Genomic DNA, 15764 nt, shown 5'->3' with positions numbered 1-15764 from the left:
ATTTACCTATCAACCTGCAAGTCTTTTGGCTTGTGGGAGGAAACCAGAGCACCCGGAGAAAACCCACGCAGACCCAGGGAGAACTTGCAAACTCCACACAGGCAGTACCCGGAATCGAACCCGGGTCCCTGGAGCTGTGAGGCTGCAGTGCTAACCACTGCGCCACTGTGCCGCCCTTGGCGGACGGGAGCCGGCCACCGACTGAAATGTCGATGGCAAACCCGCTTCCGCCTCACCTGGGGATCAGACCCGTATTTTGAGCGTCTCTGGGCTTCAATTGTTCTGAGGTGGGATTTCCACCTACTTGAGGTAGGAAGTCCCGCCTAATGGAGCTGACGGCCAATCAGCGCGCCGGCAGCTCCTACACCCAGCAGCGCCACTGGGAGCAGTGGCCACTGCCGAGACTGCAGCCCAGCTAGACGTAAAGATGCCGGGTAGCCTGGAAGACAGGTAAGTTTTGGTTGCCTCGCCGGGGGTAATTGGTCGGGTCCCGGCGAGGCAAGGGTGGTGGGTTGGGAGGGGGATGGGGGTGGGGGGTGCATGTTGGGGGTGGGGGGTGCATGTTGTGTGTTGGGGGTGGTTGGGGTTGCGAGGGCGGCCCTCCGTCGGGCACAGGGTGCCCGATCATGAGGCCCCCCTCCCAGTTCGTTCAAGAGCTGCCTGCTTATGTCAGGCGGCTTCTCTTGGGTCTAGGACGCTCATTTAAGTGACCACTTAAGGGCCTTGATTGGCCTGGGGCGGGCGGGTCGTATGTTGCCACCGCCGCCCTGCGTAAAGTGGCAGCGGAGGCGGGAGCACATTGGGAAGGGCTCCCGGAGCCCCCCCCCTGCTCCATTTTAGGCCATACCCCACTCCTCCCGCCACCATCTCGCTCTTTGGGGTGGTGTAAAGTTCAGCCCATTATTTCACATGACCAAGTAATTTGCAGCACTCCTTAAACTAGGCAACATTGTTCTATTTATTCAGTAAAAAAGGAAAGCAGATACATCGTTGTGGCAAATCTTCTAGCATTCAGAATAATGCACAGATGTTATGTATATGCCTGTGAATGTTATGCTGTGGAAACAAATTCAGGACATAATCTTGTTTCTGCAGTGTAGTGTTGAAAATGCTGAGTGTCAGATTAAATATGACATTCACTTTTCAAAACCACACTATAAATCTAATTCCTCTGTCCTAAATTGTTCTGTGACGAGTTCTGGGCTGAGCTACAAAGTAGAATTATATTCATGGCAGTGCCTTGTGACTGAAGTGTTTCGAAATGCTTTCTAATGGATCCACTTACCCATCCAGGTCTTGAAAGTTCACATTCACTCTCTTGGCAGATCCTAGCAGCTCTGTAAATGTAAGACAACAGAAAAATTGGAAGTGAGCAAACACAGAACCATCATAAGAACCATCCAGCACAGCAGGATGCCATTAGGCCCAACGTACCTGTGCCGGCCCTTTGAAAGAGCTATCTAATTAGTTCCATTACCCTACTCTTTCCTTATCACCCTGCAATTTCTTCTCTTTTCAAGTACATACCAAGAAAAAGAGAAAGACTTGCATTTCTATAGCACCTTTCATGACCTCAGGATGTTCCATAGTGCTTTACAGTCGATGACATACTATCGAAGCGTAGTCGCTGTTGTGATGTAGGAAATGCACAGCAAGACCCCACAAACAACAATGCGATAATGGCCAGAAAATCTGTTTTTGGGATGTTGATTGAGGGATAAATATTGGCCAGGACATTGGGGATAACTGCCCTTCTCTGCAAAAGAGTGCCCGCATTCAGTTTTTACATGAAGCCTTAAGCTGCAGATTTGGAACCTTGTTATACCAGGGATTTATCAAAGCAGTCCAATCAATAGAGTGAGTGATACAGAAGAAATTGTTCTGGGCAGAAGTTCAAACGGTTTCTGACATTTTCTTTTAAATTATTCATTCTCGGGATGTGGGCATCACGGGCTAGGCCAGCATTTATTGACCATCCCTCGTTGTCCTTGAGAAAGTAATGGTGAGCCACCTTCTTGATACACTGATATTAGTTTTGAGACAACTTTGTGTCTTACTAGCCTGCTTCAGAAAGCAATTAAGGATCAACCACATTGGTGTTGGACTGGAGTCACATGTAGGCTAGATCAGATAACGACGGCAGAATTCATTCCTTAAAGTGAACCTGTTGAGTTTTTACAACAATCTAGCTGAGAGAGCAGATGGGGCCTTTTTGAAAGTTGCTTTTTGAAAGTTATGATTAAACTTGCTTTCTCCACCCTTTCAGGCAGTAGCAGCGGGAAGAGGCTCCCGTCTTCCCTTGCTATTTTATGGCGGCCCCCCCCCCCACCCCTCCCTCAACTCCTTGCCCATCCCTAGACGGTTGATAAAATTCAGCCTAAATCCTGCTCGGGTATAAAATTAAAACCCGACCAGGGCCCGACCCGACCACAGCCAACCCGAACCCAATGAGACCCAAGCCCGAATGCTGGACACTGAATATACACCCAACCTGACCTGAACCCGACACATGTAATCGGGTATGATCGGGTTCAGGTTGGGTAGCCAAGCTTTAATTCAGCCCTCAAGTCTGCCAAAAATAACTTGTACTTATATTGCACCTTTCATGTAATAGAGCATCCCAAGGTACCTTACAGGAGCGTTATAAACCAAAATTCAACACCAAGCTACATATGGAGATAGTAGGGAAGCTAACCCAAAGCTTGGTCAAAGAGGTAGGTTTTAACGAGCGTCTTAGAGGATCCAAGAGAAGTAGGGAATTGCAGAGCTTCGGGACGAAGCAGCTGAAGGCATGGTGGAGCAAGGGATGCTCGAGAGGCCAGAAAAAGAGGAGTGCAGATATCTCGGAGAGTTGTGAGGCTGGAGGAGATTACAGAGATACGGAGGGGCAAAGCTATGGAGGGATTTGAAAACAAGGATGAGAATTTTAAAATGGAGGCATTGCTTGACCAGAAGCCATTGTTGGTCAGCGAGCACAGGGATGGTGGGTGAAGAGGACTTGGTGCAAGTTAGGACACAGAAAGCAGAGTTTTGGATGACTTCAAGTTTACGAAGGATAGAATGTGGGAGGCCAGTCAGGAAAGCGTTGCAATGCTCAAGTCTAGAGGTAATGAAGGCATGAATGAGGGTTTCAACAGCAGATGAACTGAGACAGAGGCAGAGTTAGGTGATGTTACTGTGGTGGAAATAGGTGGTTTGTGATGACGTGGATATGTGGTTGGAAGCTGTTCCCAGAGTAAAATATGATAGGAAGGATGTGAACAGTCTGGTTCAGCCTCAGACTGTTGCCAGGGAGAGTGAGAGTCAATAGCTAGAGAATAGCACCTGGAGCGAGGACCGAAGACAATGGCTTCAGTCTTCCTTAAATTCAATTGGAGGAAATTTCTGCTATCCAGTACTGGATGTCAGGCAAGTAGTCTGATAATTTAGCAGCAGTAAAGGAGTCGAGAGAAGTGATGGTGAGGTCGAGCTGAGTGTCATCAGCATACATGTGAAAACTGACATGGTGTTTTTGAATGATGTCGCTGAGGGGCAGCCTGGAGATGAGATACAGGAGGGGGCCAAGGATAGATCCTTCGGCAACACCAGAGGTAACAGTGCAAGAATGGGAAGAGAAGCTATTGCAGGTGATTCTCCGGCTACGATTAGATAAGAATGGAAGCAGGCGCGTGCAGTACCACACCACAGGATGACAGCAGAGAGGCATTGGAGGAGGTTGTTATGGTCAACTGTGTCAAAGGCAACAGGCAGGTCAAGGAGGATGAACAGGATAGGTTTACCTTTGTCACAGTCACATAGGACGTCATTTATGAATTTGATAAGAGCTGTTCTGGTACCGTGGCAGGGACACAGACCTGATTGGAGGGATTCAAATATATAGTTCTGGGAAAGGTGGGCACGGATTTGGGGGGCGATGACATGCTGATTCAAGAACATCATTTGACAATAATAATAACTTGCATTTATATAGTGCCTTTAGCATAGTAAAACATACTAAGGTACTTTTCAGGGGTGATTATCAAACAAAATTTGACACTGCGATATGGAGATAAGGGATGCAATCAAAATCTGGGTCAAAGAGGAAGGACTTTTAAGAGGCAAGGAAGGTTGGAGATGGGGCTATAGTTTGCAAGGATGGAGGGGAATGTCCAACGGCTTTATGTGCACAGCCATTCAGATTTAAATGTGGAACTTACAGAAATCTGTAAGGGAAAGGGAAAGTCTGCAAGGGCACATGCACACTAATGCTTTATTTTATGGTGCAGCTGCAGCAATTTAAAGGGCCGCAGCATACAATTCCAGGGCTTCCTTTTCAAAGAAACTTAGTGAACCCAACTGGCAAGGGGAATTGAATACAAAGGTAGGTAGGTTACACAGAGCATTGGTGAGACCACATCTGGAGTACTACGTACAGCATTGGTCTCCTTATTTAAGGAAGGATGTAAATGCATTGAAAGCAGTTCAGAGAAGGTTTACTAGACTGATACCTGGAATGGGTGAGTTGTCTTATGAGGAAAGGTTGGACCGGCTAGGTTTGTATCCGCTGGAGTTTACAAGAGTAAAAGGTGACTTGATTGAAACAGATAAGATTCTGAGGGTCTTGACAGGGTGGATGTGGAAAGGATGTTTCCTCTTGTGGGAGAATCTAGAACTAGGGGTCGCTGTTTAAAAATAAGGGGTCACCCAGTTAAGGCAGAGATGAGGAGAATTTTATTCTCTCAGAAAGTCATGAGTCTTTGGAACTCTCTTCCTCAAATGGCAGTGGAAGCAGAGCCTTTGAATATTTTTAAGGCAAAGGTAGATAGATTCTTGATAAGCAAGGGGGTGAAAGGGTATTGAGGGCAGGTGGGAATGTGGAGTTGAGGTTACAATCAGATCAGCCATGATCTCATTGAATGGCAGAACAGGCTTGAGGGGCCGAGCGGCCTACTCCTGCTCCTAATTCGTATGTTCTTATGTATATTTGTAAAAACACTCTTAAATTTTAAGCCTTGCAAGTGAATTATAACAGTGACTACACATCAAAAATACTTCATTAGTTGCAAACAACAAGGAGATTAATGAGCATATAGTCTGCTTTTTGTGGTGTTGGTTGAGGGGTTAATGCTGACCAGGACACCAAGGAGAATTCCCCCTCTTCTTCTTTGAAGTAGTGGCTGTGGGATCCTTTATGTCCATCTGAGAGGGCAGAAGGAGGCTTTAGTTTAATGTCTCATCGGAAAGATGACACCTCCAACAGTTCAGCTCTTCTTTAATACTGCACTAGATGTCTCGGCCTGAATTTGCTGAAATGTGATTGTGTGTGTGTGTAAATGTAGGTGCATTGGGTCTGCCATGAATGTTTGCAGGTGTTGATAGCTAAACAATACTGGAGATGTTCTGAGGTTGCAGTCTGTTCAGATACTGTTCTGCTGCAGCAAAAAGTGCTAAGAGCACAGTGAGTCAGAAAGGACCGTTCTCTTTAAAGAGGGAGCCAGTTGAGGAAATTTGTACCTGGGCACTGGTGACCTCGAGGGAACAGGATTAACAAGTTTGTCAGTGAAAATTCAAAGAATAGGGTCAGTTTTAAACTTCAAAGCAATTGGAACATTAAACAGGGGCAGATGGTCTCAACCTAATCACATTATACAGGTGGCTTTCTTTGAGCTCCATTCCTTTCTGTTGATCTGTGCCTCTATTAAATCAATCGCAAGATATATGACCTGAATAAAGAGAGGCATATGTTTTTGCCAATTTATAATTGAAGAGATTAACACTTAGAGGGGGTGCCCTTGTAAATTATCAGGAAATCTTTTGCCCTCTGTTGATCAATAAGCAATGCAAGAACATCATTCCACAACAATAACTTGCATTTATATGGCGCCTTTAACATAGTAAAACATCCTAAGGTGCTTTGCAGGAGCAATTATCAAACAACCTTTGACACTGAGTCACATATGGAGATAAGGTCTATAGACGATCAAAAGCTTGGTCAAAGAGGAAGGTTTTGAAGAGCATCTTAAAGGAGGAAAGACAGGCAGAGAGGTTTAGGAAAGGAATTCCAGAGCATAGGGCCTAGACAGCTGAATGCAGGGCCGCCAATGTTGGAGAAAGGAAATTGGGAGTGTGCAGGAGGCCAGAATTGGAGGAGCGCAGAGATGTTGGAGAGTTGCAGGGCTGGAGGAGGTTACAGAGGTAGGGAGGGAACGAGGCCATGGAGGGCTTCGTAAACAAGTTTGAGAATTTAAAAATTGAGGTGCTTCCGGACGGGAAGCCAATGTTGGTCAGCGAGCACAGGGGCGATGGATAAACGGAGCTCGGTGCGAGTTAGAATACTGGACAGCCGTGTTTTGAATGAGCTCGAGTTTATGGAGAGTGAGAGGCCAGACAGGGGAGCATTGGAATAGTTTGCAAAGCACTATAACAACTGCTTGCACACATTATCATGTGTTATCATGACTGATGTCGCTCTGGATTTTCTCTCCCAGAAACAGCAATAGTTTGTATACCTACTGCTCAGTGCACCAGTCACATTCCAGTAAAAGCAATGAGAACTCTGCCCTCCTTTCCAAATGAATTACCTGGCATCTATTAAACATGACAGAACATTATCCAGCACCTAGTCGAAGGTGCTACTATAAACCTTTAAGTTCTGCTATAATAATCCAGAGAATGTGAGTTCAAATCCCACTGTGGCAGTTGAGAATATGAATTTAGTTTTTTTGTGAAATCTGGTAAAGTAAAAGTGGCCATGAAGCTGTGGGATTGTTGTAAAAACTCAACGGGTTCACTTCACAGAATGAAACCTGCCATCGTTATCTGATCTGGCCTACATTTGACTCCAGTCCAACACCAATGTGGTTGACTCTTAATTGCTTTCTGAAGCAGACTAGTAAAACACAAAGTTGTATCAAAACTACTACCAATGGATCAAGAAGGTGGCTCACCACTACTTTCTCGAGGACAACTAGGGATGGTCAATAAATGCTGGCCTTGCCCGTGATGCCCACATCCCGAGAATGAATAATTTAAAAGAAAATGTCAGAAACCATTTGAACTTCTGCCCAGAACAATTTCTTCTGTATCACTCACTCTATTGATCGGACTGGCTTTGATAAATCCCTGGTATAACAAGGTTCCAAATCTGCGGCTTAAGGCTTCAGCTGTTGACATGTAAAAACTGAGTGTGGACTGCTCAACTGGTGATTCTGAGGCTTCTGTTCCGTTCAGACTGCAGTTATGGTACACCAACAGATTGTGAATGGCCGGACTGCAAATTGCATTCTGCTGCCGAGAGACAGTTCTGCTTATCTATCCTTATAAGAATGGGCAGGGCTCAGCTTCATCAGCGATGATTTTCTTCTTGTTACAGGTGAGTGGGCGGGCACACCACTTCCTAATAACGTTAATAAAGTGCTCTCTGAATTTCAACTGTGTTACAAAAATGATCATTTGCTGTTTGTGGGAGCTTGCTGTGCACAGTTGGTTGTTGCAATACCTACATTACAACAGAGACTACGATTCAAAACACGTGGTACTTCATCGGCTGTGAAGCACTTGGGACATCCTGAGCTTGTGAAAGGCACTATATAAATGCAAGTTCTTTCTTGATTATTTACTTCTAATTTGGGCACAATTTACAATAAATCTTGCCTCTACAGAAACCACACTGAGCATCGTTAATGCAACCCGCAGTGCAGCAAAATAAGGGACTAATATTTACTCTCATTTAATATATACTCAGTATGCTGATGATATTTGCCACCTCCCCCAGAGAGCTGGCAGCTCTGCTATTGGATGGAGGAGAGATGGAAAGCAGAACTCACTGAAGTTAAGAGACAGCTTTGGCAAAAGGCCAAAACCAGCAGCTGTTTGAAGGGCAGGAAGATAGCAATTCTGCTTCTATTTAATAAAGCTGCATTTAGTACCTCTAATAGTGGAATTTTTTTATGAGTTGCAAGCTGAGATAAAATTGCCTCAGGATGTTCCAGAGCAATCAAGATACCATGTGCTATGGGCGTGCCTTTTCGACAGGCCCAATTGAATGACATGGTCCTGACAAATCTAACGGTGAGGTTAGGAACCATGGACGCCAGCTGAAAAACATCAACGGAAAGAAAGAACTTGCATTCCTATTGCACCTTTCACGCGTCAGGACATCCGAAAGCGCTTTACAGCCAATGAAGTATTGTAAAGTAGGAAATGCCAATTTGCAAACAAGGGGCTGGATCTTGTTCTCCCACCACTGCAATCTTGCATCCGATGGCTACTTAGTATATACACGGCGACCACACACCCTCCCTACCCACCCAATCATGTGGTGGGGGCGGCCTCGGCGACACCATTCAAGGCATCACCTGATAAAGGAACAGGTGCTGGCACCATTTTTAAAAGACCGCCCGCCCTGCAAACAGCACAACATAACAGACAGTTGACCCCTTCTACCCCATACACTACATAAGGCAGAGTTGACCCCTTCCCCCACATACATTACATAATGCAGAGTTGACCCCTTCTCCCCCATACACGACATAGTGCAGAGTTGACCCCTTCTACCCCATACACTACATGATGCAGAGTTGACCCTTTCTCCCCCTTACATTACATAGTGCAGAGTTGACCCCTTCTACCCCTTACACGACATAGTGCAGAGTTGACCCCTTCTACCCCTTACACTACATAATGCAGAGTTGACCCCTTCTCCCCCTTACACTACATGATGCAGAGTTGACCCCTTCTCCCCCTTACACTACATAGTGCAGAGTTGACCCCTTCTACCCCATACAGTACATAATGCAGAGTTGACCCCTTCTCCCCCTTACACTACATAGTGCAGAGTTGACCCCTTCTACCCCATACACTACATGATGCAGAGTTGACCCCTTCTCCCCCTTACACTACATAGTGCAGAGTTGACCCCTTCTACCCCTTACACTACATGATGCAGAGTTGACCCCTTCTCCCCCTTACACTACATAATGCAGAGTTGACCCCTTCCCCCACATACATTACATAGTGCAGAGTTGACCCCTTCTCCCCCTTACACTACATAGTGCAGAGTTGACCCCTTCTACCCCATACACTACATGATGCAGAGTTGACCCCTTCTCCCCCTTACACTACATGATGCAGAGTTGACCCTTTCTCCCCCTTACACTACATAGTGCAGAATTGACCCCTTCTCCCCCTTACACTACATAGTGCAGAGTTGACCCCTTCTACCCCATACACTACATGATGCAGAGTTGACCCCTTCTCCCCCTTACACTACATGATGCAGAGTTGACCCTTTCTCCCCCTTACACTACATAGTGCAGAGTTGACCCCTTCTACCCCTTACACGACATAGTGCAGAGTTGACCCCTTCTACCCCTTACACTACATAATGCAGAGTTGACCCCTTCTCCCCCTTACACTACATGATGCAGAGTTGACCCCTTCGCCCCCTTACACTACATAGTGCAGAGTTGACCCCTTCTACCCCATACAGTACATAATGCAGAGTTGACCCCTTCTCCCCCTTACACTACATAGTGCAGAGTTGACCCCTTCTACCCCATACACTACATGATGCAGAGTTGACCCCTTCTCCCCCTTACACTACATAGTGCAGAGTTGACCCCTTCTACCCCTTACACTACATGATGCAGAGTTGACCCCTTCTCCCCCTTACACTACATAGTGCAGAGTTGACCCCTTCTACCCCTTACACTACATAATGCAGAGTTGACCCCTTCTCCCCCTTACACTACATGATGCAGAGTTGACCCTTTCTCCCCCTTACACTACATAGTGCAGAATTGACCCCTTCTCCCCCTTACACTACATAGTGCAGAGTTGACCCCTTCTACCCCATACAGTACATAATGCAGAGTTGACCCCTTCTCCCCCTTACACTACATAGTGCAGAGTTGACCCCTTCTACCCCATACACTACATGATGCAGAGTTGACCCCTTCTCCCCCTTACACTACATAGTGCAGAGTTGACCCCTTCTACCCCTTACACTACATGATGCAGAGTTGACCCCTTCTCCCCCTTACACTACATAATGCAGAGTTGACCCCTTCCCCCACATGCATTACATAGTGCAGAGTTGACCCCTTCTCCCCCTTACACTACATAGTGCAGAGTTGACCCCTTCTACCCCATACACTACATGATGCAGAGTTGACCCTTTCTCCCCCTTACACTACATAGTGCAGAATTGACCCCTTCTCCCCCTTACACTACATAGTGCAGAGTTGACCCCTTCTACCCCATACACTACATGATGCAGAGTTGACCCCTTCTCCCCATTACACTACATGATGCAGAGTTGACCCTTTCTCCCCCTTACACTACATAGTGCAGAGTTGACCCCTTCTACCTTTTACACGACATAGTGCAGAGTTGACCCCTTCTACCCCTTACACTACATAATGCAGAGTTGACCCCTTCTCCCCCTTACACTACATGATGCAGAGTTGACCCCTTCTCCCCCTTACACTACATAGTGCAGAGTTGACCCCTTCTACCCCATACAGTACATAATGCAGAGTTGACCCCTTCTCCCCCTTACACTACATAGTGCAGAGTTGACCCCTTCTACCCCATACACTACATGATGCAGAGTTGACCCCTTCTCCCCCTTACACTACATAGTGCAGAGTTGACCCCTTCTACCCCTTACACTACATGATGCAGAGTTGACCCCTTCTCCCCCTTACACTACATAGTGCAGAGTTGACCCCTTCTACCCCTTACACTACATAATGCAGAGTTGACCCCTTCTCCCCCTTACACTACATGATGCAGAGTTGACCCTTTCTCCCCCTTACACTACATAGTGCAGAATTGACCCCTTCTCCCCCTTACACTACATGATGCAGAGTTGACCCCTTCTCCCCCTTACACTACATAATGCAGAGTTGACCCCCTTCTCCCCCTTACACTACATGATGCAGAGTTGACCCCTTCTCCCCCTTACACTACATAGTGCAGAGTTGACCCCTTCTACCCCTTACACTACATAATGCAGAGTTGACCCCTTCCCCCACATACATTACATAGTGCAGAGTTGACCCCTTCTCCCCCTTACACTACATAGTGCAGAGTTGACCCCTTCTACCCCATACACTACATGATGCAGAGTTGACCCCCTCCCCACCTTGGTGGCGCCAGCTTTCCCCGGACGTGAAAGTGAAGGCCCGTGAGTGCCGCACGTCACGTTGAAGATCGGGAATTACATTTTAATTTACATATGCAAACTCGGCTCCCATCACAAAGCGGCGGTGGGGCCACCAAGGAGCTTCCCTGCCACCAGGAAGATCAGGACCAGCAACCCTGGCGTCAGGTTCCGTGGCGGGCTGCTGCCGCTCCGATTCTCTGTCTCCCTCCACCGCGGAACCTGACATAGGGAGGGAACAAAACCCAGCCCAAGGTTGCACACAAGAATGTGATAATGACCAGATCCTTTGTTTCGGGTGATGGTTGAGGAATAAATGTTGGCCAGGACACTGGGGAGAACTCCCCGGCTCTTCTTCAAATTAGCGCCATCTTTTATGCCCACTTGAGAGTGCGAACAGGGCTTTGTTTTCTTGTCTCTTCCAAAAGAAAGGAAGCAATAAGGCCTTTGGCAAGGGATGTAAATTCGATTTGTTGATAAAATGAAGGCAGTCAGATATATGATAAATGCTCCTCTTTCCCAGTACTGCAATCTTTCTCTCTTGCTCCATGCCTTTCTTCAAATTGCACCAGGGTATTTTTAAGGTCCACCTGAACACAGGAACAGTCAGATAAGGCCTAAGTTTAATGTCTCCTGCAAAGGAAAGTACCTCCAACAATGCAGCATTGTCCCTGGACTACACTGAATTGTCAGCCGCAAGTCCTGGTGTGGGGTGGGAACTCATAACCTCAGGGTTTAAGGCTGGAGAAGAATGTGAAGAATGATAACAGAGGCCTTTCAGCGAGTAGATTTCCCAACCATTCAGCCATGGAATAATAAGCAACATATCAAATCATACAGCACAGAAGGAGGCCATTCAGACCATTGTGCCTGTGCTGACTCTTTGAAAGAGTTATCCATTAGTTCCACTCCCCTCTTCATTCCCAATAACCTGCATAGTTTTTCTTCTCAAGTATTTATCCAATTCCCTCCTGAAAGTTACTATTGAATCTGCTTCCACTGCCCTCAGGCAGTGTGTTCCAGATCACAACAACTCGCTGCATGAAAAAAAATTCCTCTTCTCCCTTCTGGTTCCTTTGCCAATTACCTGAAATATGTGTCATATTAGGGTTGTGAATCTATATTATATACCTTAAAAATATATTATATACCTTAAATATGTGTCCTCTGGTTATCGATCCTCCTGCTGGTGGAAACAGTTTCTCCTTATCTACTCTGTGAAAACCCCTCATTTTGAACAATGCTATTAAATTTTAAAAAAACATAAGAACATAAGAAATAGAAACTGGAAAAGGCCATTTGGCCCTGAGAGCCCGCTCTACCATTCAACAAGATCATGGCTGATCTTCTACCTCAATTCCATCTTCCCACACTATCCCCATATCCCTACTTCCATTAGTACCCAAAAATCTATCAACCTCTGTCTTGAATATACTCAGCGACTGAGCATCCACAACTCTTTGGGGTAGAGAATTCAAAAGATTCACAACCCTTTGAGTGAAGAAATTTCTCCTCATCTCAGCTCTAAATGTCTGACCCCTTATTCTCAGACTGTGATCCCTGTGTTCTGGACTCCCCAGCCAGGGGGAAAAAATTCTCAACATCTACCTTGTCAAGCCCTTTAAGAATTTTATATGTTTCAATTAGATATGATTGAGAGAGAGCACAAAATAAAAATAAGAGAACAGCAATGTAAATGAAGGAGACTGAATCCCCAAGAATGACTATCTTTGCTGAGTGAGAAATGGGCTCCAAAAGCTAAAATTTTGATTCAGGCCCAATGAAAAGTAACTGCACACGGCGAAATGTTGATAAGCAGGTCTGACAGGAAATACTACACTCTAATCGGAATTGTGTTTGGATGAGGATTTGCACAAATTTCATTTTGGCAACCTTGCTGCCAATAACCAATTTGCAAATCTTTATTGCTGCAGTGCATGTTGTTATTCATTCAGCAATTCAATCTGAAGAAAACCAACAGGAAAAAAAAGGCACTTCATAAAGACATTTAAAAAAAAAAGTGAAGTATTAAGTCTTGAGTTGCTGTCTCCAGGAAAAATGTGCGACTGGGTTGATTTAATTGAGTTTACCAAGCATTAAAACAGGGGCTACACCAGGAGACATTGCTGCTCAGATAAATAATGTTTGATAACCTTAATTCAGCAATTCTGTTTCGTAAGCAAAAAGGATTTAGTGTATTGCAGTTCAAACCATATAGAGGGACATAAAAAATCTATTCAAAGAAGGGCAGGGGAGTATTTCCAGTGTCTTCATAGAACCATAGAGTTAATGCATCATGCCTGTGTTGGTTGTCTGAAAGAGAAAACTAAATAGTCACAGCCCACTTTGCTCTTTCCCTGCAGCCCTACAAATTTTCCCTTTTAAATGTATATACAATTCCCTTGTTCAACATTTATTCCTGAGCTAACATCACCAGTACTGATTAAATGGATCATTTACTTCATTTTCTGTGTGGGATTTTGCTGTGCAGAAATTGGCTGCTATGCTCGTTACACAAAAAACAGTGGTTACACCTCAAAAGAATTCATTGGCTGTGAGGTGCTTTGTGACTTCCTGAGATTATGGCTTTATAAACACAAGTCCCTTTTCTCTTGGTTAGACTAGTGTGTTAAACGGAATTGACTGTTATGTGTGTGCACCTGAAGCAAAGACAATTCATCACTTTGCTTGTATTTGAGTTCCTTACATCTCTGTAGTTCTACTTCAATATATTCAGCTTTCTGAATCAGAAAATCATGTTTGTTGCAATGATACAAAGAAATCATCAGAGAGCTGTCAGCACCAATAGCTCAAGTCATGGTCAAGTGGCTATTGCTACAAATTTAAATGCACTCTGGTATAAAAGTGCACTTAAACAATTTTTTTTTTAACATAACAACTTGTATTTATATAGCACCATTAACATAATAAAATGTCCTAATGTGCTTCACAGGAGCGATATAAAGTAAAATTTGGTACCAAACCACATAAGACACAATTCGGGCAGATGGCCAAAGGTTGGTTAAACAGGTAGGTTTTAGGGAGTGTTTTAAAGGAAGAAAGAGAGGTACAGAGGCGGAGAGGTTTAGGGAGGGAATTCCATAGTTTTTAGAAGGCACGGCCAGCAATGGGGGAGTGATTAAAATTGAAGATGCTCAAGAGGCCAGAATTAGATGAGCATAGATATCTCGGTGGGTTGTGGGGCTGGAGGAGATTACAGAGATAGGGAGGGCTGAGCCCATGGAGGGATTTGAAAACAAGGATGGGAATTTTAAAATTGAGGTGTTGCTTGACTGGGAGCCAATGTAGGTCAGTGAGCACAGGGATGATTGGTAAACAGGACTTGGTGCGAGTAAGGACACAGGCAGCAGAGCTTTGGATGACCTTAAGTGTACCGAGGGTAGAATGTGGGAGACCAGCCAGGATGTACTGGAATAGTCAAGTATACAGGTTAACAAAAGCACGGATGACGATTTCAGCAGCCGATGTGCTGAGGCAATGGCAGAATCAGGCTATATTACAGAGGTGGAAATAAGTGGTCTTGGTGATGGCATAGATATGTGGTCGGTAGCTGATCTCGTGGTCAAATATGACATCAAGGGTGCAAACAGCTTGTAGCAGGCTATATAAGATACTATAATGGCACATCATCTATGACAGTATCAGCATACTCAACTTCTTGTTCACTCCTGGCCAATTTTACTCTTTTGATCACTTTTGCTGGTGGGGTGTAAGGGGTTTACGGATAGGAATTTTCCAGAGTTTTTTAATCCTAGAAAGCTATGGTTTCTTCTCTTTTTCTCTTAGCTCTTATGGGAGATCTTGTGTTGGTTGGTTCCAGGGGTTGGGTGGTTGAGCAGGGGTGGGTGGGGATGGGGAAACAGTGTTCACAATTTGCACCATGTTCATATGGGACGGACTTGGTGGAATTTTCTTCCCCTCGATGCAAACTCCATTTTATGCCGCTCAATTGCATGTCAGTTAAAATTTGTCCAAACTCCAAGACAGCACACAGCGAAAATCTGTGTGTTCCTGTCAGTCTGTTTGAAGAAAAGCACAAGCAATGTGCTGAGAGTAAATTAAATTAGAATGATACAGCACAGGAGGCTGTTCAGCCTATCGTACCTGTGCCAGCTCTTTGAAAGAGCCATTCAATTAATCCCACTCCCCCGCTCTTGCCCCATCGCCTTGTTTTTTTTCCTTCAAGTATGTATCTAATTCTCTTTTGAGAATTGCTATTGAATCTGCTTCCACCACTCTTTCAGGCATCGCTTGCTGTGTAAAAAAAAATCTTTCTCATGTCGCCTCTGGTTCTTTTTGCCAATCACCTTAAATCTGTGTCCTCTGGTTACTGACCCTTCTGCCACTGGAAACAGTTTCTCTTTTACTGTATCAAAACCATTCAGGATTTCGAATATATTTATCAAATCTCCTCTTACGCTTCTCTGCTCTAAGGAGAACAACCCCAGTTTCTCCCCGTCTTTCCACATAACTGAAGTTCCTCATCGCTGCACTTCTGATATTTGTTCCATTCTTGACGGATGGGGAAACAATGACTGCTCCTGGCAACATACAGAATGGTTTTGTAAATAATTACCATGGTACGGGGTCAATTCTT

General features: G+C 45.1%; 1 protein-coding gene across 6 annotated transcripts in view; it reads right to left on the bottom strand.

Annotated features, from left to right (window-relative positions):
- Positions 1 to 15764, bottom strand: part of caskin1 (CASK interacting protein 1) — a 646418-nt gene that overhangs the window by 264615 nt on the left and 366039 nt on the right. For 5 of the 6 annotated variants that reach the window (XM_068056519.1, XM_068056520.1, XM_068056521.1 and 2 more), the window contains exon 2: positions 1286 to 1337. The exons of the other annotated variant lie outside the window; for it this stretch is intronic. In XM_068056519.1, coding sequence (XP_067912620.1) covers positions 1286 to 1337 — 52 coding nt within the window. The remainder of the gene's footprint in view (positions 1 to 1285; positions 1338 to 15764) is intronic. 6 annotated transcript variants of the gene reach the window in all.

Source organism: Heterodontus francisci, chromosome 24, assembly GCF_036365525.1.
Source record: "Heterodontus francisci isolate sHetFra1 chromosome 24, sHetFra1.hap1, whole genome shotgun sequence".
In the NCBI taxonomy this organism is placed as follows: Eukaryota; Metazoa; Chordata; class Chondrichthyes; order Heterodontiformes; family Heterodontidae; genus Heterodontus; species Heterodontus francisci.
The sequence above is the reverse complement of the archived record's forward strand: the minus strand, read 5'-3'. Positions and strand labels throughout refer to the sequence as shown.